This window comes from Thermobia domestica, chromosome 13 (genome assembly GCF_964235325.1).
Source record: "Thermobia domestica chromosome 13, izTheDome1.hap1.1, whole genome shotgun sequence".
In the NCBI taxonomy this organism is placed as follows: Eukaryota; Metazoa; Arthropoda; class Insecta; order Zygentoma; family Lepismatidae; genus Thermobia; species Thermobia domestica.
This window is the reverse complement of record NC_137466.1, coordinates 193273595-193288280: the sequence shown is the minus strand read 5'-3', so window position 1 is coordinate 193288280 and position 14686 is coordinate 193273595. Positions and strand designations below refer to the sequence as shown.

Below are 14686 nucleotides of genomic sequence, written 5' to 3'. Positions count from 1 at the left end.
AACCCCTGTCATCGCGTATCGTTCGTAGTATAGGGCAGTGGATTAAAGCGTCAACAACACCAGTTTGTAGTTAAGTGAACATGGCGCAATTTGTGCCTGATAAAGTGTTTTTGCGGGGTGTCCTGCTGCATTACTTTAACATGCAGAAAAGTGCGACTGAAAGTCATCGTATTTTGGTGGAAGTGTATGGTGACCATGCTCTAGCTGAGCGAACGTGTCAGAAGTGGTTTGCACGGTTTAGAAGTGGTGATTTCGGCTTGGCAGACCAAGAGCGAGCTGGACAGCCAAAAAAAATTCAAGACAGCATTGCTCGAGCAGGATTCGTGTCAAACGCAGGAACAACTTGCAGCAGCATTAGGCGTTGATCAAACAACAGTCTCCAAACGCTTGAAAGCCATGGGAATGATTCAAAAGATGTCACATTGGGTTCCACATGAATTGAAAGACAGAGACGTTGAAAGACGAAAAACCATTTGCGAATTGCTGCTTCAACGACAGAGCAGAAAGGGGTTTCTGCATCAAATCATTACGGGTGATGAGAAGTGGATCCATTACGAGAACCCTAAACGAAAAAAGGCCTGGGTGAAACCAGGTGAACCAGGTCCATCACAACCAAAACGAGATATTCACTGTGCAAAGGTTATGCTGTGCATATGGTGGGATATGAAAGGTGTGGTGTACTATGAGCTGCTGCAACCGAGTGAAACTATGAATGGAGAACGTTATCGATGACAATTAATGCGTTTGAAGCAAGCTCTGGCCAGAACACGACCAGAATGGGAGAACAGACATGATAAACTTATTGTTCAACATGATAACGCTCGCCCACATGTCGCAAAACCGGTCAAAACCTATTTAGAAAATGTCGGATGGGAAGTTTTACCCCACCCGCCGTATTCACCAGACGTTGCTCCTTCGGACTACTACTTGTTCGATTGCATGAACAACGATTTGACTGGACAGCGGTTTACTTCTTCAGAAGATATCGAAACATGGGTCTCTGACTGGATCGCTTCCAAGGATGAGGACTTCTTTCGCCACGGAATCCGTACATTGCCTGACAGATGGGCGAAAGTGGTGGCTAGCGATGGACAATATTTTTCTTAAGGTATTTATGTATTTTGTGTTTGTACTACAGCTTCAATGTGTGCGTACCAACCGCACGAATTAATTCCTAGACCAAATACATAACATTTAAACACACACGAGAGAACCAAGGATATCTCCTTGGTACGACTCCAATCACTATACTTCTTATGTCTTATATCATGATCTTGTAATATTATTTGCTTCTATATTATTATCATCTAAGGTGACGGTTTTAATAAATATTCCAAATGAATGACACCTGTCCTTTTATTTTCAAAACAAATTAGCATTCTAATTAGCATCATTTTAATTACTTAACGTGACAATTTATTTTGCTTTATTCGTAACATATTAATAAAATGAAAGTGACTATATTTGTAACTTAACAACTCTTGAACCACCAGACTGATCTCGATCAAAAATTTCAACATAGATGAGGTTCAGGCCTGGGATGGATTTTACCATTTCACTTTGAAAGTGCAACTTGGAGGAAGGAAGTGCGGATATATATTGAAAATTACTGATCTTAGTGTCGAACTCAGTTTTCGGAGCTGTTGAGATGAACAGTGACATTTCCGATGAAGCTTAAATTCAAATTCAGCACTGCAACTTGGGGGAAGGGAACGGAGATATATAAAATGATCAAAAATGACCGATATTTGTGTCAAATCCATAGTTTTCGTGGTTGCTGAGATGAACAGTAACATTTCCGATCCTGTTTAAAAAACATTCAGGACGCAACTTAGGGGAGGAGGAAGGGGAGATATATAAAAATGGCTGAAAATAGCCTATATCAGTGTCGAATCCATAGATTTCGGGGACGCTGAAGTGAACAGTGACACTTTCGATGACGTTTAAATCCAATATATCCCCGCAAACTGGGGGAGCAGGGAGATATATATATAAAAATGATGCAAAATGATCGATATTAGTGTGAATCCATAGTTTTCAGGGCCGCTGAGATGAACAGTGACATTTCTAACGCCATTTAAATCCAAATTCAGCGCCGTGACCTGGGGGCGGGGGAAATATACAAATGATCGAAAATGACCAATATTAGTGTTGAATCCATAGTTTTTGGGGTTGCTGTGATGAACAGTAACACTTCCGATGCTGTTTATATCCAAATTCAGGACCGCAACTTGGGTAGGAAGAGATATATAAAAGTGACTGAAAATGGCCGATATTAGTGTGAAATCCATAGTTTCCGGGGTCGCTGAGATGAGCAGTGACATTTCCGATGCTGTTTAAATCCAAATTCATCCACACAACTTGGGGGCGAGAAGATATATAAATATGATCGAAAATGACCGATATTAGTGTCAAATCCATAGTTTTTGGGGTCGCTGAAATGAATAGTAACACTTCCGATGCCATTTAAATCAAAATTCATCCTCGTAACTTGGGGGTCGGGGAGAAAGGAAATATATATATATATATAAATGATCAAAAATGACTGATATTTGTGTCAAATCCATGGTTTTTGGGGTCCTGAGATGAACATTAACTCTTCCAATGCTGTTTAATTCCAAATTCAGCGCCGCAACTTGGGGGAGGGAGAAGGAGTGGATATATAAAAATGACTAAAATGACCGATATTGTGTCAAATCCATAGTTTTCGGGGTGGATGAGATGAACAGTGATACTTCCGATGCCGTTTAAATCCAAATTCAGCCCCCATTAGTTACTCCTAAAGGGGGAAAGTGACATGTAAGAGTAATTGAAAATGACTGATACGAGTGTCGAATTCATAGTTTTTGGGGTCCCTAAGTTCATTGGTGACAGTTTTGGTGCCTTAAATCCAAAATGAAACGTATTCTCCCCGTGCGAAGAACAGATATTCTGTTAGTCTTTAGAGGGTATAATAATAAAGAACGGAATTTTCACACGTTAAATTCTTTAATATATTTGTCGCTGCTCAAATTTACGCACTTGTGTGGTTTATGTGTGTATATGCAATTAAGATAATCTCTCTCTTTGAGTTGTTCGAAAAATATAATTACAAATAATAAAGAGGGATTTTTATCAGAAATCAGAAAACTAAAAAGGGAAATTAAAAGCTGTTGCCTTAAGTATTTTTCCTGCTAGCGAAATACGTTGTATACATATATGCTGCAGACACGTTACAGCAAATAAGATTAGTATCTGGCGAAGAAGTAGTTTTAAATTATTTTTTCCGGGTTTTGTCCGTATTTCCGAACAAAATATTTTTTCTAATGAGTTCAACATTTCCGGAAATTTTACACAGCACAAGAAAGATACGTATCTCCATAAAATATATATTTGATTTTAACATACTGGTATTAACTAAAATTATTCTGGCCTTGTTATTTTAACACTTCCCTGCCTTAAAACGGTAACTTTATAAGATTACTTAAGATAATTTAAATTACATCTATATTATATTTTAGGATCTTTTGTAGCCATAACTCCAATCTGTTACGGTGCTAACTTTAAAGAAGTGGTATAAATACATTTGTTGCCACAAAATTTCCCTATTCTAATACAAGAAACGTAACTAATCAATGATCTTAACTGTAAACTAGTAAATTTAAAAGTTTTCATTTTAAAAGCATAATGTAGTAAAATATTCGAAAACTTCAATTTTTCCCAATTTTTCCGTTTTTTTCCAAGCTCGGGAAAAAACGGTAAAAAAATCGTTTTTTACCCAAAATTTCCGGTTCTTTTTTCAGGCCTTTACAACACTACCCCTGCCGATATCTTTGTCTTCACATCCAATTTCATGCCATTATGTTTTGAAATCATCTTCCCCATCACACTTTCTATCACTTTCTTAGAACACAATTAACAATGAATTTACTTTAAAAATAGAAAGAAAGAAAAAAAAAACTTACCGTCTTTCGTTCTTGATAATCTCCATATAATCCATGGATCTTGCGTAAAATCCATCGCTTGTTAACGCACCCCAGAAATTGGACCATGCCTTGTACGGCCTGATCAGAAGAGGCGCCACAATTCCTCTAAAAAGATAATTAATTAAGCGTAATTAGAAATACAAAACTTTTGTTTTACGAATATATCATTAACCAGCTATTATTAATACGCTTAAATGCTTTATGTAATTAACATGTCATCATTACATTTTGACACGAACACTCTTGAAGAAAGAAAACTTTTTTTCTCACATATGAACCTCTAATTTCAAAACAAACGAATTTGCGTAACTGTATAGGTTGTTTACAGAATTTACATCTTCATATTTAATTTATTTATTTGTTTATTTATTTATTTATTTTGACTTATTTTACATGTCGAGGTTAAGGTTATAAGAAGCCTTATCTACCACTTAAACATGATACAAAATTTTGAGACAATATTTTACAATAAGAAAAATTAGAAAGTAAAAAATACAAAATTATTATATCTATTTTAAGGAGAGACGCTCACTTACACACTACATACAAATAGTATACTATGATATATATCTTATAACGTATACAAACGTATTACAAAATGTTATTTACGTATCATATCCTTATGTTCTTACAATTAATTGGCGAGTTGCTCTATTGGCTTTTCTGCCTCTGTATACATTCAATCCTGCTTCGATAACAATAAATTGTAAACTGCTCTTTTGAAAGACGCTACAGAACTAGACTCATGTATGGAGGTTGGCAAAGAACTAAAATCACGAGAGGTTGAAATATGTATGACTTTGAGGAACAAGCAGAGCTATGGAAAGGCACTGTAAGCTGGCCGTTAATACGTAATCTTGTGTTTCTGTCTTACGAATCATTTAAAAAATAAAAGTATTTTAGGAGGTAAGATGGTTCCGTAAAAGAAACTGTTTTATAGAGCAGTACCAACGAGTGCAATTTACACCGTTGTTGTATTATCACCCATTGTAGTCTTCCAAAAAATGGCGTTACATTATCAGAAAATTTTAAGTTAAAAATAAAACACATACAAGCATTCTGCGCCCTGTATAAAAAAATAAAAAATTTGTAAGTGTACAACAGTGTCAGTTACGGCGGTGTCACAGTACTCCTGATGTGGTTCAACTAGAGTTTGGAGAAGAGTTTTTTTCAACTGTATTGCTAAGATTTTTTTAACTTGCTGAGGGAATGGAGAAGTCCAAAGTCTTTCTGCACGATGTGTTAATTCAATCAAATCAAATTAAATATTTGTTAAATATGACCCGAAGATTATTCATAGAGGAAGAGAAACGAATATCTACGCCGCCTAAAGTTACATTGGGAATAAGTGAAGCATCTAATAATGCAGTCATACGTTTGGAAGGAATTAAAATAGACTTTGATTTGACTGGATTTACATTTAAACAATTATCTGCTGATCATTTAGCCAAATTACTTAACTCTTCGTTCATCTTTGTAATACATATACCCATTTGCCTCGGTGAAGAAGATAGACAAAACTGAACATTGTCCACATATATGTGATACTTACAGTGTTGTGGTAAGTCATTGACATAAAAACATAAAAGAAGAGGTCGTAAAACATTACTTTCAGGAATAGCACAGGGGAGATTTCGCTGATAAGATACTAAATTGGCAACTACCACATACTGTTTCTGGCCACATAAATAATTTTGGATCCACTTAGCAGCTGAAGTAAAGAAGCTAAATTTTTGTAAAAGTTTCTGCAGCAAAATGTCGTGGTTTACTGACTGGAATGCTTGTCGAGTAAAGAAAATAGAATAAAAACGAAATACATAGGTTTGTACCTTGTCAGTTGTATTAAGTTTGTGATCAAACATTTGCTTCGAATATTAAACATATTGTTTGTATTAATGAGCGGAATTAATGTATTTCAACTTATTTTGCTTTTACTGCTCCTTGCAGCATGTACGAACAATGAATTTTAAACTTTTCTCCTGGAGAAGGTATCAAGCTTTCCATTCCCAACTTAGTACTAACTTCAAATATTTCTCCATCTCTCTGATAAGATATAAGAGTGGAAACATCCAGGGTTGGACCGGATACTAGTTGGCCCCGGTGGCTGACATATTGTGGTGACCCCGAATTCTCAATCCCTCCCACCAAACACCATTACCCCAACTATCCATTGTTTTTCCACAATAAAAGCACACTATTATCTTAGATAGAGCACACTATTCTTTAGTAGCCACACTGTACGTTATACCATAAACACCATAACATAAAATCAGGGTATATGTTATGTATCAATATTTATGAGAATAACACAGACAAAATCATAACTTCAGCATTCTAGACAGTTCGGTAGAACTAAGCTGTAATATTATCTATTACCTTGTCATATTCGAAATCAAAATCTCTTTCTACGTGAAACAAAACAAAATTCTTTAAAAGTTCTTGATTCAGGGACGAACGCAAACATTTTTTTTATTATTATCAGTTTGAGAATGAAAAAAAAAAAAAAACTTTACAGGAAACCTGAGTACAGGATAAAGTTCACGCATACTTATAAGCTATGTACAGTGAAGTGTAAACCGATCCGTGGCCATTTAGTTTCAATGCACAAATCAAACATCGTTTACAATCCGTCTTTTCTTCACACCTCAACAATTCTGTGAAGATATCATCAGTTCCATCCGCTGCAAGTGTCTCAATTTCCCTTGTTCTCTGTCGTTGCTCAGGTTACAATCATTGTCAATGTTTCGTTCAAAATTTGCTGATTTTTGAACTGTGTTGTAATCTTCATAATGGGTAGCAAACTGAATTAATTCACGACAGAACTCACCCTCAGTCCGATTGGTACCGAGAAGTTGACCTGACATGACTCTGAAGGTGACAGGGCCCATTTTTACTTTATAGAGGACGTGAGTTGCAACAAAATTTTAATGAAACGCTTAAAGAGCTTGACGAATGCAGATTGTCGCAATAACTGTTCACAAGAATATTAATTGTCGCACACATTTTTCACATTTTTTCTCTTCCTCCTGACCTCTCTTTATAAAAAGTTTCATTTAGCCCCTGTCTGGGCGGCCATTGCCGCCTAGCCACATGGGCCAGTCCGAGCCTGGAAACATCTTATCAAATGAAGGGCATGTGAACAACAAAAGTTCTGAATTATAAAGTTTCTATTTCTCTATATTTCTTATCAGTTATTTTAGCCAATATGTTGCTCTATTGGTAATAAGCGCTTGAAGAACTATCACAAATAGACCAGAATAGTAATCTCCTCGCTCTTCTTTAAATTGTTAAGGACTTATTAAACCATTTTCAAATTACCGACTATCTACTGCGTTCACGGATTTTTGACATTAAGGCGAATAAAACAAACAAAACTGTGATAGTGGGAAAATCTACATACAATTCGAAAATATCAGCAAGGTTACAACGCGAGGGATATTAAAGTTTGAAAATACAATCTAATGCAACCAAAACCAATGAAATTACATAGAAAAATTTCTGGCTTTTGGACTATAGAAGTAAAAGTGAATACGCTTTTACTTCTCATAATACATGAGTTATCTAAAACGTAAAGAGTTTTGTTCAATTCAGGCTAACCATATCGGGGAAGAATTACCTTGCTTATCTCTTTTCAGAAAAAGTAGTGAAGTATTAAAGCAATCACGAAATCATTGAAATGAAAATGCAGTGAGTAATAGATTGATTTAAAAGAGGCTACGTCTCTCGTTAATGCAGACGAAAAAAGGATATTGGATGCAGAGGATATAGATACACCTCGATTTCCTTATCTTTGGATATAGATAACATCTGTGTCTTTTTTTTTATTATTATTATTATAATTAAATCCTTATAAGTGAAGTAGAAAAAAATTCTTAAAGCCTTATAAGTGAAGTGGAAAAAAATTCTAACTCTCTTGAAGTGTTGTCTTAAGTATCTACAATCAGATATATTATACATTTTATTTCAGGAGAGGCTGAAAGCTATAAAGAAAATGCATACGATGACAAAATTTATGAACTGAGATGAAAGGGTACATACTCCTGATTTATTTCACATGTTTACAGATTCACTTGAGAAAGAAGTTGCCCAAGGAAATACATATCAAATAGAGCTTACAACTAGTTCTTTCCTTGGAAAAGAGTAAACGTAATTCCAAATAGTTGAAAGCAGAGGTTGATATACTTCTAATGAAATAAAACAATGTCATATTTCAATTCAATCCTTTTCAATCAAAAGAAAATACTCCACTCACATTTACATTAGTGTGTTGTGTGGGTTTCGTATACTACATTGAAAAAAGCTGATCTCCTCTTAACAGACCCTCTCTTACGGGGAAGTTTTTAGTTGAACGATTTGTTGTTTGACTATTGAAGTTATGGCTTATGGTGGACTTTGAACCACAATAATGAGTCTAAATTGCAATGCTCTTTCACCGAGAATCGAACTTGGGACCATGTGGGCAAAAAACGCACGCGCTAGCCATTGGACTAGAAGGAGGGTAAACGATATGGTTCCTCAATAGCATTTTCATTACAAGGGCATCCAATACACACTAGAAAGAAAAAAAAAACTTTGGAAGAATTTACTTCGTAGCAGCTCAAAATTATATCCGAATGAATGAACTTTTATTTAAATATCGCAAAGAAAAATGGTTAGTGTCAACACTTTGAAACAATGACAACACCCAGTCAAAACGTCGCTCAAAATGAGCAGTTCTAGAGCAAAGGTTGATACTAAGAAGTTGATCGGCATACCTTGATTTCACTCGATTTCGAACAAATTATACAAAGCATTCAAAAAGGGATCAAAATTTCAGAATGGACAATCTGGAATACAATTATCATCAGTGATTTCTCATCCTGTCAGAACTTAACCCTTTTCTGTATCTTGTGCCTCTTTGCGGCAGAATTCCTACCAAGTATGGTATGATTTGATTCCTGTCTCAGATTAGAATCACCCTTTCAAGAGTAGGTCCCGTCTCGCCTTAGTGCTGAAAACTGTCGTTATATTCCAGTCTAAAACCAATATTTTGGCAATAAAATCAAGTAATATTTATTTACTAAATCCGTGACAGCTTTAGAGACCAACAATCTGAGTATAAACAGAGGGTTGATTAATTCGTGTGTCAATTTAATTTGATCACTGTGCAAATGTGGTAGGAGGTAAAGCCGTGCAATTTGGTGTAACTTTAGACGAAGGACATAAGTTTTGTTTCGCCATAGAAGCATGTCACTTGTACTAAAGATTGAAGAGATAGATGGTCAAAGATCAAATTTCGATTGTTTCATTATGGGACTGCAATGGTAAATTCTGAAAGAGCCTGATAAAACGTAAATCGAAGTGATAACAAAGCTGTATGGTATGATTCTACGTCTCAAGCCGACAAATATGCGTCAATCAAGTGTCAAGGTCAGAGGTCACGGTCAGATCAAGGTCACAGGTCACCTTGAGAGCCCATTTGAATACACTGAAAACAACACAATGTTTTCTTTTGTCCTTGAACATGCCCTTTTATTATAATAACTGCTGATTTTTCTCAGCGACTATTTGATTTTTGTGGTTGAACTTTGACTTTGTATGTGCCTGTGACCTTTGACCTCATACTACTATTGAGTGTTCCTTGCTTGTTACGCTGCTTCATTTTTATGTTTAACATGATTTGATGCGGACATTGCGTTATTTTCAGTGTATTCAAATGGGTTCTCAAGGTGACCTGTGACCTTGATCTGACCGTGACCTCTGACCTTGACACTTGATTGACGCATATTTTGTCGGCTTGCGACGTAGAATCATACCATACAGCTTTTTCTTTGTTATCACTTCAATTTACTTTTTTTTTTTAAAGGCTCTTTCAGAATTTATTATTGCAGTCCCATAAGGAAACAACTGAAATTTGACTTTCGACCCTATATATCTTCAATCTTTAGTTCAAGTGACACGCTTCTATGGCGAAACAAAACTTATGTCCTTCGTCTAGTTACACCAAATTGCACGGCTTTACCTCCTACCACTTTTGCACAGTGAACAAATGAAATTGACACACGAATTAATCAATCCTCTGTATATCTTTTTAGTTCATTTATTATGAGACGTAATTAACTCAACTGTGAACTGTGAAAGAATTTAAATTTCTAAAGTCAATCTGAAATATATTTTCACAAAAAGAGCAACATACTGCTGAATACACATCTAAAGAAAATCCGGATGCAGAACCAGAATATTAGTTTTGATTTCTATTAGTTCTCAACATATAAGAATTGCAAAAATGGTCATATTTTTACTACAAGAAGTCTTGTAACATAGACATTAGCTTTACTTCCCATAGGTTAGTCAGTATACTTCTTCCGGTAGAAGAAGAAAAAACTTTTACTGAAAGAATATCATTTTGACTCATTAATTTTCCTTTCCTAATTTAACTGTGTGCCAGTAAATTTTCCTGTCACTAGAGGTAATCTGATTACTATACGAAAGCTGATACTGAACTTAATATCCTACTATCAGGATTCTCAAAAAGTGAGAATTAATTTTACTTACGCACCTTCACTTGCATTTCAATGCTTCTCCTTTCTTTACCTTCCATATTGTACTGTCAACAAAAATGTAGAGAAAAGTTTAAATTTTTACAAGAAACACTAATAGATTTTTCCTTGCTAGTAACTTTACAGACAACTGTAAAGTTTAATTTTAATTCAATTCCTACACTGTAACTACGTTATTGTATAATTATTAAAATAATATTGTAATACTAAGTGTCGACAAAAATAACCACAATTTAATTACGGGTTTATGAACTTTTCAGAAAAAAAAGGACTACTGTGGATTGGCAAATGCCTTACAATGTGCTGTCCACTATTTCTTTTTCATTGTTAAATACGTATAAATTGGACTGTCTTCGCACGACAATACTGCATTGACTAAAAGAACAGTACAACGCCACAGTGTTCGAAACCAGAAATGTTTTACTCTTAATACGCAATTATATTTTCCCGAATGCTCTGATTGGATGTAAGTTTTTGGATAAAAGATCCAATACGATTTCAATCAAAAATTTTCTTGTACGCCTTATATCTCGAGAACTAAATACAGTGTAGCCAAACCCAAAATATCACTTAACTCAATATGATGTGCTTATTCCGTACAAAATACTGAATTTAGGGGCTCAAAAATTTTGTAGCCCCTGATCGAAGGTCCAATATATTTCATTCAATCAAAAATTTTCTTGTACGCCTTATATCTGGAGACCTACATACAGTGTAGCCAAACCCAAACTATCACTTAACTCTGTATGTGCTTATTCCGTACAAAATACGAAAACTCGATTTTGAGACCGTTCAAAAATTCTGTGACCCTGATCCAAAAACTAATTATTGCTTAAGATCGCAATCCTTTGATGCATTTTTTTTTATCATTCCTAAAATTCTTGGCCAAGATCGCAATCTCTTGATCCTTTTTGTTTTAAAATTCTTGTTTCTTCTCCCTTTCTTCTAAAGCGTTTTGGAGCATTGGTTGATTGACACTGCAGGGCTACAATGAAATTCTGGAACAGATTTTTCTGAATTTCCATGACTGAGTAAATAATTTCTTTTCTGACCTGTGACACCGCGAATATTATCCTTATAGTTTTCATTTTTCAGTCAAATTCCATCATTTTTACAGCTGTTCAACGTTCTCCTTTTTATTTTTTAAATACAGTATAAGCTTATTTTCTTATTGTAAATATCTATTATGAGCCAGATTTCCTGTATTTGGAATACAATAAGACACTAGTACCAAACTCTAATTATACAGTAATATCTTTAATATCTCGCATTCTAAATACATTCACAAACGTCAAGAACTAAAAAAAAATATAATTTAGTCTATCGCTTTGATTATCTACGATCAACAAACTTAACTTATTTTTTTTCCTTCTGTAGCATTTGAATTTTTTATTTAATTTATTGTTCTTCTCTTAAAGCTTGAAGATTTAACATTTTTTTGGGTGCTCCTCAAGCTTCTTTATTTCTCAAGTTTTTTCAACCTTTTTCATTCTTATTTTTGAATTTATTTTCAATACTTGAGGTGCTTTTCATCTATGATAGCTTAAAAAAAAAAAAAAAAAACTGTGAAGTACAGCAGATTTCCCACCTTTTTCACACATTTTGAAGTATCTCCCTGACTTTCAAGGCCAGTGTGAACCCTGAAGTGTTTGTTACAGTTTTCTTCAAAATCTGATTCAATGAGTTTTAGTAAGTATTTTTTTCCTCATTTTACGTAATTTATATTTGAAATAAAATACAAAAATTACTCTATAACAGAGAACTAACACCTACCAACAATCAAATAACGTTGGGCGTGCGTGTTTGAGTAGTAATTTGGATTGTGCTTAAAGCAGTAGGTCCCGTCTCGTAGTCTCTGTGCTAAATGGGGACGATAAACTTTAATCATTGAATCAACCACTAAGAATGGAGTACGAATCGTTTTCCTCAGAGCTTCAGTTGCTTGAAGCATGGGAAAACTGTCTCAACGTTACACATTTTTACCGTTCTCTAAGTCCATTATTTGTAAAACCCTGAGCCGATAGCAATGACAGCGTCGTCGTCATTATTACTACTTGCTTGTTTTCCTTCGGCAAATTTCTTATTTCAAGCTGCTGTTAGTAGCACTAGACGAAATTTATGTAAGTGTGGGCACTTTTACTATTGCCATAAGGCGTACCTCAAAGACCCCAACGTTGAAGTCACTTTTCTCGTGATTTCATGGATAGATACGTTTATAAAGTTCCATTGGATTCAGTGTCCTCAAATTAGTATAAGAAGCGCAATTAGAAATTTAACTAAGCGTAGGTACTTTTACTATTGACATAAGCGGTACCTCAAAAGGCCCCAACTTTGCGGTCATTTTTTTCGTGATCCCATGGAGGAATAAGTTTAAAAATAAATCCATTGGATTCAGCATTCTCAAATTAGTATTAAAAAGTGCGATTAGAAATAAATCGAAGCATAGGTGACTTTATTATTGACATAAGCAGTACTTCAACGGCTCCAACTTTGAGGTCATTTTTCTCGTGACCTCACGGACGGAAATGTTTAAAATTAGTTTCGCTGGATTCGGCAACCTCAAATTAGTACAAAAAGCGCAATTACACATTTATCCAAACGTGGACATTTTTCTACCAGTGGTATTAGCGTTAGTTCTTTGATACAGCATATGTTCCTTACGCTTGCTTTTAAATTATAGTTCGTACTTACCTATTTTGTTCGATCAAAAGTCTCAGTGTTTGATCATTATCGAGGTGGGCTTCACCATCAACGCTAAAGAAATAATCACATTTCTTCGTTAGGCAGTGGTCTCTGAAATTTAAAAAAGATAAATATTTAGAAAGTGCAGTTTGATCCTTTTAAGTAATCACATCCAAACTAGCTTTAGTCACATAAAATGAAGACAATATTTTGATGCATTTTTTAGAAGTAGTATATGCTTCACTGCTAGGAGTATGTGAGTCACCGTTTGCAAAAGGCAAACAACAATAGATAGAATCTGTTAGTTAACAGCTTTTTATACAGTACATACATAAATAAGCTATCTGTTTCACGATTAAAATTTATCCATTATTATTGACAATGAACGACATGTTCTTACACGCCATAAAATTCGTTTTCTCCAAAACTACGCATGAGAATTCACTTTCAAGTATCTCCTTTTCTTTAGCTCGATGTGATCTATTAACTGAGATATGTACAGTACATGGCTTTTATAAAGTCCTTGTTCAGGATGTCTACTAATATTCCATAATGAAATTTCGTGAGCTTTTCTTTACCGAATCATAAAATTTGGTAACATTCTTAAGAGCGAATTTGGATATGAAATTATCAGAATAAGCCAACCATGGACATTTTTGGTGATGAGATTTGACGTTTTATAGAACAAAATTTTCCAATCTGTACTTACATTTGTACAGTTAAAAAAAAAAAAATCGTGACCCAAAAGCAAAATTTCGTGACTTTTTCTTGATTTTCATGACCATTTTTTAATTTCGTGACTTTTTCGTGACATTCGTGACTTTCGTGACCGATAGACACCCTGTTGTTATAAAACAAATGCTTATAATTCTTTGAAAAAATGATATTGCAGTAAAATAAATGTTAAGAGACTTATATTTTGTATCATCATCCATAGATACAACGCCGCTATCATAGTTTCATCTCCAGCTGGGCTCCGTTGACATCCATACATTCCTGCAACCTCCGGTGAAATCCGTGAATGCTATTCCATCTGACGTCGTCAGAAATGCCATTGATCCCTTCACTAATCTTAGCTTTCATGTTCTACAAGTCCTTTGTTTTTTTGCTTGCATCCACCTGCCAGCTAGCTCACGGTCAAGGTAGTCCCTGATAACTTGTGCAAAACATGGATGGACTCTGTCTTGCTTGTAGTGGATGCAAGCCTTAATACCCAACCTAACCAACTCGGGCATCAAGAAATTTGTAAGCATTTGAAGGTATGTCTCCCCGGTCACAGTGTTTTCCTCGATGAAAAACGGACCTATGAGGTGGTCGATTGATACCGCACACCACACATTCACTTTCGGGCTTTCTCTTCCGTGCGTTTCATATTCATGAAGGTTTGAGTTCCCCAAACAAGACAGCAGTCCCTGAAACATGGAAAGCTGCCTCATTTGAGATTATGTCTCTTCTGCCTCAACTGCAGAAGTTCTCTGTCATCATCCAGTCGTTTCAGCA

The 14686-nt window shown here is 35.1% G+C and overlaps 1 protein-coding gene across 3 annotated transcripts in view; it reads right to left on the bottom strand.

The window, feature by feature from the left end:
• The window catches only part of Plod (procollagen lysyl hydroxylase), a 210222-nt gene that overhangs the window by 84054 nt on the left and 111482 nt on the right, over positions 1-14686 (bottom strand). For all 3 annotated transcript variants that reach the window (XM_081737177.1, XM_081737178.1, XM_081737179.1), the window contains 2 exons: positions 13196-13297; positions 3945-4070 (listed from right to left, as the gene is read on the bottom strand). In XM_081737177.1, the coding sequence (XP_081593303.1) occupies positions 3945-4070; positions 13196-13297 (228 nt within the window). The remainder of the gene's footprint in view (positions 1-3944; positions 4071-13195; positions 13298-14686) is intronic.